General features: G+C 39.0%; 1 protein-coding gene across 1 annotated transcript in view; it reads right to left on the bottom strand.

Annotated features, from left to right (window-relative positions):
* Nucleotides 1–254: 254 nt before the first annotated feature.
* The window catches only part of LOC146080323 (beta-1,4-galactosyltransferase 6-like), a 35,001-nt gene continuing 23,757 nt past the window's right edge, over nucleotides 255–11,498 (bottom strand). Inside the window, exons 4-7 of the mRNA XM_083187472.1 lie at nucleotides 10,762–10,949; nucleotides 8,518–8,640; nucleotides 7,540–7,641; nucleotides 255–4,629 (exon numbers count right to left, since the gene is read on the bottom strand). Of these exons, the coding sequence (XP_083043598.1) occupies nucleotides 4,482–4,629; nucleotides 7,540–7,641; nucleotides 8,518–8,640; nucleotides 10,762–10,949 (561 nt within the window). The 3' untranslated portion in view covers nucleotides 255–4,481. The remainder of the gene's footprint in view (nucleotides 4,630–7,539; nucleotides 7,642–8,517; nucleotides 8,641–10,761; nucleotides 10,950–11,498) is intronic.

The raw sequence follows: 11,498 nt of genomic DNA, 5'->3' as shown, positions 1-11,498 counted from the left end.
GCCAATGTCCTATTGATGTTATCTTATATAATAACAGCGGGAGACACCTTAGCAATATTGCAATTTACACGTATAATCTAACGCATTAGGTAAATGCATAATAAATACAAATAAAATACATAAAACGTGTATATAGAACCGAGACCTTCTATATGGGCTTTGATCCTTAAATCTGTAGATCACAACCCTAAACGCAGTCACATGAATGTGTGGTCAGAGAAAAGGCTCGTAATCTGAAGATATAAACAAACATGTTTGATTTTATTTCAAGTTTATTATGTAACCAAAGTGGAATAATCGCAAAATAGGATGACCTTCATTGAGACATGCAATGCAAAGAAAAGCACTTTTGTTCATATTAAGTCTACTACAAATTAAAGAGTGTAAGCGTCCCAGTTCATAGACATTATTGCTATTGTACTGAAGAGCAACATTCTCTTCCAAGACCGCATAACCATTAGCCTATTTAATAAATAAAGCACTGTACCAAAAGAAAATAGTCTTCATGCCTTGATATTACAAAATGTCACACAGTTCACAATATCCCATACAGTATGTCAATGTTTCAACACTAGCCAATGTATTTTATAAACAAGGCACAGTAAACATGGACTATATCATAGTTTTTCTCTGGGAGAAGAATGCACTTCATGTTAAATTAGTAGTGTAGTGTCTTGAGGACTAAGTGTAGCAGTGTTTTACAATGTGCAGGGAAAAGTCTGCAGTAATGAGAGTTAAAGCGCTCAAGTCATCAACAGTGGAGGCATCCATTTTGTGGCTCATCGCTTCACTAGTAAATCAGTGCAACACATAAAGGTCATAAAACTATGAATTGGTTGAGCACATAAAATGGCCACTTCCACATCACTGAGTGACAAGGGCTCATTGATATTTTGTCACACACATACGCACAAGTAAAAGTTTATGAAAGTTAGTCTAATTTTAGTTTTTCTACTTTTCTCGATGAATCATTAAAAATGCATATTGTTTGATAATCTTACACAATTAAATGTGTTTATATAACTAGCAGGCAACAATTGAAATAATCCTAGTATACCTAAAAACTGTAGTCCATTTTAGTAAATATGGACTTCAAAAAGGTACAGTGCTTGAACTTAACAGAAAAAATTGTGATACGCCCCCCTCCCTCCCCCCAAAAAAAGTTATCTTTGTGTATTTTAGTGAAAATGGCACATTATCTCTCTACACCATGGGTCCTTCAAACTGCGGCCCTCCAGATGTTGTGAAACTATAAATCCCAGCATGCCTTGCCACAGTTTTGCTATAAGGGAGTGTTAAAACTGTGGCAAGGTATGCTGGGATTTGTAGTTTCACAACATCTGGAGGGCCGCAGTTTGAAGACCCATGCTGTACACAGAGTCCTCTTCTCAAGTGATTCAAAATGGCAGCCTCCTTTGAAGTAAATTAATCTAAGTAAATATATAAAGGGCTTCTGACAATTAAGTGAACCACACCACCAAGTGTTCTGATGAAGATATCATGGCGTTTAGCACAAAATAATTCCTACTACAAGATGCTAAGATGGCCCTTTACAGAGCTACAAATTTCAACTTATCAGTGACTTGAGATTTATTTTCCAATTGCCATCACTCATCGTATGTAACCATGCTAATTAAGTGCTTTACTAATATACTGTAAACAATGGGAAGTAGGTTTAAAGACCTCACACATACAGTATTTTTGAAAAAAAATTAAACATGAGATCTCTGTACAAGGCACATTAGGCCATTACTTGAACAAAGTAGCATCTTGTGGAAGGAGTTACCTTGGTCAAAAGGACAGTATGTCCAGTTTTCACCATACTGAATCCAGATAAGCACCATGAAAGTTCTTAACTGCTTTGGGTCACTTTTGTTTTTCCTTTTTCCTGTTCTTTTGTTTGTACTATCAGACCAATGACAGAAAGGATCTACTTTGTGTCAGCCATAGATATGCATTCAGAAAGTAGAATCTATACACACGTAGTGCTGTGGTTCACAGTAGTGCTGCACTGTTAGGCTTGCAGAATTTGGCATATGCAATAATCGTGGAACTTACCCTACATTTAATAATAACTGTTAAGATCAATATTTTTTTTTAAAAATCTAAATTCTCAAGGTACAGTACAGTGAGATGGAAAATGTACAATTAAAAAAGTCAGCTTTTCTGAATTGCTAGAATGAAGTAATGCATCCAATGTGTATCATCCTGTATGTAAACTAAACGGAGTAACCTAACATTTCCTATTGCATGGGCACATATATGAAAACTGGTTGCTAAGACAAATGCTACAGTATATAGGTAGAGAGCCATTTGTATTTGTTTTTGCAAACTATTCTCATCTAGAACAGTATTGTACTGTGTTAGTGCTGGCGGTATAATAAGGATGAGCTGCATTCAGTCACTTATTTTCTACGAGAATGTCCAATTAAATGGGGGGGATGAACGTCAACTGAAACAATTTGATTAATCCTATGTTCAATGCGCTGTTCCTTAGAGATGAGCTACTGCGGGGGGAACCCCTAGTTGCTGCTTAATACTTATTGCAATTGATGAGGCAAGCCTTTAAGAGCAGGGTGTTTCTGGCTGAAGAGGGTGCCATGAGAACAATGGTTGACCTACCATGGATGCCCTCTTAAGGGTCGATCCTATTAGCAGTGGATCATTTGCTAGTGCAAATCATCACAGCACCAGAAGCACTTAACATCTGACTGAATTTGCCGAACAGCGCTCGCTGCTCATAGGGTAGCGAACAATTTTGAGCGAATTCTGACCGAAATCAGCAAAAGGTGCGAAACTGCGTAAACATTCCAGACTTTTTCAGCATTTAAAACGCCATTGGAACGGCACCTCGCACCCTTCAAATTAATAGGATCAACGCCTTATCCCTAGGTAACTGCCCTGGCTGCCAAGTTCCCCTCGCTATAAATACATTTTCAGTTTACATCTATTTAACATTATATAAGTGGAATTGCAGCTAAACCTTCCTGTACCACAAACACTCAGAGAACAACTTGTCTACATTTCCCTGACCTAGTTGCTATGGGTTACAGCACTTTTTGTGTGCATCAGTATTCATAATGTTCATGGAAGTGTGATGAAGTGCTCCTCAACTCCAAAGGAATATCTTTTGCATTCTTCAGCACAAAGTATCAAATGTTGAACACAGATTTTCATTTTATACCTTTAACATAAAAAGACATAGCAAATACACCAAATTATTTACCTCCGAAAATGGAGAATAAAGTACTTAATATATTCTCTGAAGCAATGTGAATTATATTGTACTCTTAGAAAAACATCACCAATATAATATGTAATACAAGAACATATTTTTTGGCTCATTCTGAATTTCACAAAGTAGTAATGTGCTGCAAATAAAAATATACAGTATATAAAAAACCTTAAAAATAAATTAGCAACGTAAAAACAAAAAAAACACAAAAAACAAAAATGTATTCTTGGCATCAGCTCCCTGACATTTAACAAAGTTGGCACAAATAATTTTTTTGACAACCTGTATGTATATAATGATATGTACCATTTTTTTTTTTTTTTTTTTTTTTTTTAGATACAATTAAAGATGCCATAGAATAAATCAATCATACCATTACAAATGATATGGGGACTAGCTGTACATTCTGTAGCTTTGACTGCATTTGATCAATTTATTACAGGACCCTTTTCTTGCAGCTAAAGAGATGACAATTAAGAAATTAACCCCTAACAGACTTTTCAATAAGGCCTTAAGCTCACAAACCTTGATAACAGTTTACAGTCATAGCTGGCCATTAATAACAATAAACATTTCCTTCATTTTACATAAAGCGTAAACATTTTTAAAATTCTAATATGTACATGTTCCTTTTTTCATGCAAATGAAGACAATGCTGTATTAAAAAAAATACAGTTCTAGAATAATGACATGCAAAGGTGTAAAACAGGGGTCATTAAAAATCGCTGGGAGGAACTTTACATCAATCCATGTGTGTATACATGAATGCAAGTACACATATATACACACAAATATAACCAATGTATTTACAAAAATCAAACTAATATATACATAAACATGTACACCTGCTGAATACAAAAATAACAATAAAAAGGCCTAACTTTTCTTTCTTCTTTTTTAACCAGGGTCAAAAAGCACATTTAACTTAAGAAGCTGCAGATTGGTGCAAAAAAAAAAAAAAAAAAGATGATAAATTCTGTTCTTGGAAAAAAAAAAAAATTCACTGCAGAGCGGAGTGAAAGGTGAAACTCTATAGCATTTGGTGAGACAAGGCTTGCATTATGAGCAGTTATCTGCTGTAAACACTGATATATATAGCAGCTGCTGGCTTCAGACGTAATGCATGGTCACACATTCAGATAATTGGAATTTGATATCAGTCACTAGGATCCCATTGGAGGTGGTCCATTACTTCCGTTCCTGCTCCAGTAGGCATCACATTGGTTTTTTGTCAGCGAGACTCCCATTAATAGTCCTTTACTGGAGCCAGCTCTGGCACTAGGTTTACAGTGATGTTTTTATACAACTTGTCTATGATGATATTTGGAGCGTATATCAAATTATTTAATCCATCTAGATATTGACGTTCTTTGGAGTATCGTAACAATTTGTACCTGCCAAAACAAATGACAATAAGATTATTATCTAGGATCTGTAATTGATGCAGATTCAAGGTTAGTGGGAAATGGTGTTTAAGTTTTGCCCAGGTTTTGTTCTCTTGGCCAGAAATCGCATCATGAATGGCTCAAAGATTACCTCGATGCCCAATAATTAATTTTCAACCAATCATCAGATCAATATACATATATCAATATACATATATATATATATATATATATATATATCAGTCGAAGAATGGTGGCTACAGTATAGGCATGATTGTGTTACCATTCACTGACCTAGTCAGTATACCAATCAAAGGAAAAAAAGCCCAAAGGGCTAGAAAAGAGCGCTGGTTTAATGTATTTGAAGGGTCGGACTGCTGTGCACCGTTGCTGCCCCCTGAGGAAGCCACTGATAAGGCGGAGAAACACGTTTTGCTGCTGACCACTGATGATCCTGATCCAGATACCGCAATTCACCGCTGCGGATACATGCCAGAGCAGCCGCTACACTGATTGGTGTTGCAGAGCCCCCATCACTTCTCCATACTCAGCAGGAGAGCACCTTTAATTATGCAGAGGAAACATTGTATCCAAGGATATGGACACTAATTGAGCCGGACACACCATCTCTGAGATTCACCTCTCACAATTGTGCGGGACTGGTAAATATAAAGCCTTGCTAAAACAAGTGATCAATTGATGCCTCTAATAACTTTCAATTTATCCAGCCTCATACCAGCTATTATGCTTGTAAAAGCCTCTATGTGTTAATTGTTGTATGTCTTGTACGTCTTGTTATGCAATTGCTATGAAAAACCTATAAAGTGCACATATATGTGAACATTATTATATTGTTTTTTTTTTTATATATTGTTTTAATAAATGTTTATACTGGGTAAAATCTATTGCTCATTATTGTGCTATACACCACTGCGCCCCCTGAAAGTACATGGCAGTGCAAACTGCATGTTCTTTTCCTTCCCCAGTATACCAATCAGGTAGCTCATAAAGTATCTCTCAATCAACTGTACTCAAATGCAATCCAGCATCATTTTTATTTGGAGGGAAAACAAAATGCAAATGGTGGCCCCCCTTACGTGATTTTACAGATACAAATTGAAACAATGAAATCATTGCCAAAGGAAGGCTATTTATGATATATTGCTAGATATACACATACATATCCATTGGGGTTTTTGGAATAAACAAAAATAGACAGCACTCCACGGTTTTTAAATTATATGGTGAAGAGACGCCAGTGATCAACGTTTCATGCCACATCTCTATAATTATAATTCATAAATTGCCAAAGGGGGAGGTCCAGCACAGCCACTTAACTTACGTGCAGCTGGGGGTGCCCTCACAGAGACATAGACCACAAGTTAGAAGGTGCGGCACTGCACGGAAAAAAAACCTCTGTATGCAGTAGTGTGAAAGCAATGTTTCAATGCCTATTTATTGCAGCATTTTCATCAGCAAATGCCACAATAAATAGGGATTGAAATGTTGCTGTTCACACTACTGCCTACTGAATGTTTTATCAGTGGAGTGCACCTATACATACACCAATATCTTTCACATATGGTAGAAGAAGCGGATAGAGGGGAAGTAGAATGTCTGGCTTACCAGGTTAACAAAAGAATAAAACTAGAGCATATAGGGCAGTAGAGAGGATATATTTCTCCCTATTAGGTTAATAAGGATATAACTAAATATGGACTCTGCATAAGCCAGATCAGGTCATCATGCTGAGACTGTAGTGCCCCGAAAACCAGCACCCTCAGGATCCAGTGCTGATACCCCTCTACCTGACTGGAGACCATTTACCAGTTACTCTGACTATTGCTCAAGAGCCTTACTGATCCAAGCCAAAGCCCATGTGGGTACCAAGGATGCCCTTGTAGCAATGGAAATGGGCTAAAGTCTCAGTCCTGCTGCCTTATAGATATACAGCATTCACAATCAGAATTCCCCTTATAATGTATCAGCAGTGGTGAGATAAGGGTCTAAAAACCGACACCTGAGACCTCAGCTTAGGTCTGGTACATGGATTACTGGCGAAAGTTTGTCCCAGTTGCTCAGAGGCAAGATAAATATTTTCTACAATTAATTCGGTACTTGTTTCCTAGCACGGTGCCTATCGTATGCCATCGCATACCACTAATTAAGGTATGCTATGGGACCCGATTTTCCGGTCCTAAGACCCGCACTGTACAATTTTAATATTGCGTTGCATCGCATGCCATTACAATGGCATGCGATGGGAATTTTAATTGTACAGGCACCCTGATGGGTCATTACTATGTTAAATGCACCTCCATTGTTAACGCCACCCCCACTATCAACGCCAACCCGAAGCATGGCGAGCGCAGCGAGCCCGCGAGGGGCGGCGGTACGCGCCCTCCGACCTTTTCATACCCCCACTATCCACGTCAGCGTGGAGTTGATTTTATATAGTGTGGCGAGCCACCGAGCCCGAAGCGTGGCAAGCGCAGCGAGCCCCGCGAGGGGACGCGGAATACATGTGAAGTAATCAGCGTGCGCTCGCCACGCTTCAGGCTCGCCACACTATATAGAATCAATTCCACGCCGACGTGGATTGTGGGGGTATGAAAAGGTCGGAGGACGCGTACCGCCACCCCTCGCAGGCTCGCTGCGTTCGCCACACTTCGGGTTGGCGTTCATAGTGGGGGTGGCGTTAACAATGGAGGTGCATTTAACATAGTAATCACCCATCAGGGTGCCAAAAAATCGGGTCTGATCGCATCGCATGCGATCGGGTCACATGCGATGCGATCGAAACGATGGCATAAGATGAAAATTGTGGGCGCCGTGCTAGGAACCAAGTACCATTAATTCTTTAGTTTTCAATGTACTGTTGGCAAATTAGTGTCAACCATAGGAAATAATGACACTTACCGGCCTAAGAACTGGACCTCTCCCCTGTGATGGTGAGGAATTGACTTATACTTTCCAAGATCTCCTTCTGGTCTAGACACATTAAAGCCAGCATAATGCACTCTGAAATGATCAAGGAAAATAATAAATGTTACCAGATTTATATAATCTACCACAACAAATCTTGGAGGGCAATACAACGGCTCAACCTATTGTAAATTGCACACTAAGACGGTTTCTGCAGTAAGTCTGCAGTTTAGAACTAGTGTAAGTTTATCATTGTCCTGACAACAGTCTACTTTCATACGTGCATAGAGTATCATAAGGATGGAGGGAACAGTTGTGTTTTCTTTTTGTATTCACAATTTTATTTACGGTATCTTCATATAACAGAAGTTAACTGCAATAAGCAGTGTTCCGTGATTTGTGATACCACCCAGTGTACATTAATATGTTTATCATACTAAATAAAGCACTGATCTATTACACTACGCTGTACATTGAAGGACCCATCATACAAAAAATAGCATACAATAATTTGAAATAAAAAATTTGAGAAGCACAGCAAGGCTATATGATTGGTATACAGATGGCAGCTAGAGGTGGCGGTGGCACTGCAAATAAGCTCAATGCTCTACTTTCAGCATAATAAATTATAATAATACCCGAAAGCCCAGATTTGATATCTAAATATACAACTGATTAGTATGAATTGTACAGATAGGATTTGGTGGGCTGCTCCTCCAAGGTGAGCATACCGTGCTGTGGAAGAATGCAATCATAAATTTACCCCAATAGGTCTTTCAGCCATTCTAAGGTGCAATACAGTAAACAAGTTACAGGGCTTAGGTCAAGTGAAATATGGGAAATCAAACTATGTAATGGTTGTGACAAAGTATTACACATCCTTCCATGGAAATGTTATCTTGTCTATATTTCTCATTACAGGACCTAAAATGATTTTAAAATTGACCATTTTGAATATGTCTGGAAACTTACCTGTTCCACAAGTCATCATCCTCCCCGCCCCATCCCCAGAATGCGTTAGGAAATCCATTGATCTTTCTAAACTGTTCCACAGTCAAACCGCTCACGCCTCCGAAGAACTCATTGTATGGTAGACTACAAAACATAAAACAAACAGTACAAGACTAATTATTATGCAGTTTCACCAAATTTTTATGACAATTCTAAGAATTGTTTAAGTATCTAAGTTTTCCCAACTATCCCAACTAATATACTTTTAGCAAATAATGGAGTCTTACCATACACTTGAAATTGAAGGCTCATAAAGAAACAGAAGACAAACTTGGATCAATATGTAACTGTAAGGCAAGTTATCTTCAGCACTCAGAGATTTTGGCTTTCCTTTTTTCCCTCCCCTTCCTATATTTATATATAAGTCCCAACACAATTTATCAATGCCAAATAATATAACCAAATATAAAAGATGTGCAGGGTACATGTGGAGTAATCCAGTTGAAAGAGATTTGGGGAAATGAGGATGCTCCTTGCACAAGCTTGCAGTCTACTGAGGAGGACGGAGACAATGGACCTTTGTCATGCAGAGGACGCTCACAACACCAGCTGTAAAGCATCAGCCACACGTTCCAGAGTATTTTTTTCCTGTCTTTTTAGTCACACATTTTTTTTGTATTTGAAAGGACTGTGTCCTTTTATATTGTACCAAGGTAGCCCTATATCTAATTAAAGGAACAGTGACAGAAATGAGGTATTGCTAGATTTCTGGTCCTTGACTGGATTCTGTTGCAGCTTTATTCCTTTCTGGTTTCCCGCTCTGTTCAGCAGCTTATATTTATTTATTAACAGTTTCTTATATAGCGCACACATATTCCGCAGCGCTTTACAGAGAATATTTGAACATTCACATCAGTCCCTGCCCCAGTGGAGCTTACAATCTATATTCCCTACCACATGTACACACACACACACAGACATTCTAGGGTTAATTTTTGTTGGAAGCCAATTGACATACCAGTATATTTTTGGATTGTGGCAGGAAACCAGAGTACCCGGAGTAAACCCACGCAAACACGGGGAGAATATACAAACTCCGCACAGTTAGGGCCATGGTGGGAATTGAACCCATGACCTCAGCGCTGTGAGGCAGTAATGCTAACCGTTACACCATCCGTGCTGCCCCCCTCTGTATGCAGCTGTATGTAGGACACCAGCTGAGAAATTCCTCATCACATCGTCATCGTGAGATGGTGGCATTTCCTAAGCCCTTCAGCCAACAATGCAGTTTTTAGAAGCTAACACACTGCTGCAATAGTCCATACTATTTGTGTGGAAACGACATAGCTGTACTTGTGTTTCTACAGATGTGGCAATCTTCACCTAATGCCGCGGCTACTCAAAGCAGTGCGACAAGAGTGCCCGCAAATGGGTGCGTGTGCTGGGGCTACATGTCCCATGGGAAATGTATTATGCAATTGCGGGAAGATGCAAATTGTCGCTACCACGATGTGTTTCAATTACAGCAAAGATAACCAAGGACCCAAGTGTATGTCATCTCATTATAAAGTTACTTAATATTGAGCTAATTATATCAGTTTGACCACCCTAATATTGTACATTTCACCGTGAACCTATAGGTTAATTCCATCAAACTTCTGCCACTTGCGTCACAAACCATGATCAGAATTGAGGTAGCAAGGCTGCATAAAACTAGAGGTAGCTAGGTTGTAATGAGGTACGCAGATAACATTGACCATTGCACAATGTGAAATGACTGAACAGTACATGGCAAAAGGTTGGGAAGGCAAAGGAGCAGCTATCCATTACTACAGAACTATTTTATAAAGGAAAAAATAAATAAATAATTGCAGTTTTATGCTGTGTACACACGGTCCGATTTCCTTACGATGTTGACGATATAGTCAACATCGGATCGGCATCGGATCAACATCGGATGCAGATCGCAAGGGTTTTAACCCTTGCGATCCCGATTCGATCCCGATGCGCGTTCACGTATCGGAAGCCAGAAAGTCTTGGCTGCCTTGTCTATATAGTGCAGATCTGCACTATATAGTCAAGATAGGATGCAAATCGGATGTGCCTTAAGATCCTATCCACGATCCTATCTGGTCAGATCGTGGATAGGATCTTAAGGCACATCTAACGTGTGTACACACCATTAGACTGGACTATTGATTAAACAGGAAATCAAAACAATAGATTGAATTTCGGGTTTGAAAAAAAACAGAAACATTAACTTACATGTACATGTATTTGTCAAGTTTTGCAGCAAAATGGCGTGGCATCTCCCCACATCCATAATAATTCCTATCATTTTCAGGAATGTGATCCACATCGTGGAAAAGGACACAATCCCATTTCCGGTCCTTCATGGCTTCCTTAAAACCAACATTAAACAACATTGCTCGATTGAACGTCTGAGTGCCAGCCTGGAAAACAAGAAAAATGTTGATTGAATAGCGGTATTGGCTTTCTATGTATGTAACACGTACAAGTCACCCATATACAGGGAGGGCTGTTACTGTGTGAAGAGCACAGTTTTACGGCTCCTATAAACAGGTACAATGTAGAGACTGGATATAATTTTCTTTAGAACGCATAGGATACTCACGCTGAATATGCTGCAATGTAAATCTAAAGCACGGTACACAGTTGCGCATTGGGGATTTGTTCCGATATTGGAAAAAAATCGCTGTCAGCAGGGATTGTCACTACACACTGATGTTGTGCCCTGCTTTAGAATGCATAATGACTTCAGTGATATTGCCAGGTTTGATGTGAAGAACTGATCCACCAAACTGGATGGCAAATCACTTATGTGTACTCTGCTTTTGTATTAAGATAACTCATTATAAAGCCAATACATTTGAAGTGTTAACCCTAGTGTTCACTCTAGCACCCGCTATCTTTGAAAACCCATGCAGTTCCTCTTCCCTGCCTGGGGTGTCGCTGTCTGCTGTAGTGCTTCTAGCAGTGTG

Source organism: Crinia signifera, chromosome 5, assembly GCF_055691185.1.
Source record: "Crinia signifera chromosome 5, ASM5569118v1, whole genome shotgun sequence".
NCBI classification, from domain to species: domain Eukaryota; kingdom Metazoa; phylum Chordata; class Amphibia; order Anura; family Myobatrachidae; genus Crinia; species Crinia signifera.
This window is presented reverse-complemented; position numbering and strand designations above follow the sequence as displayed.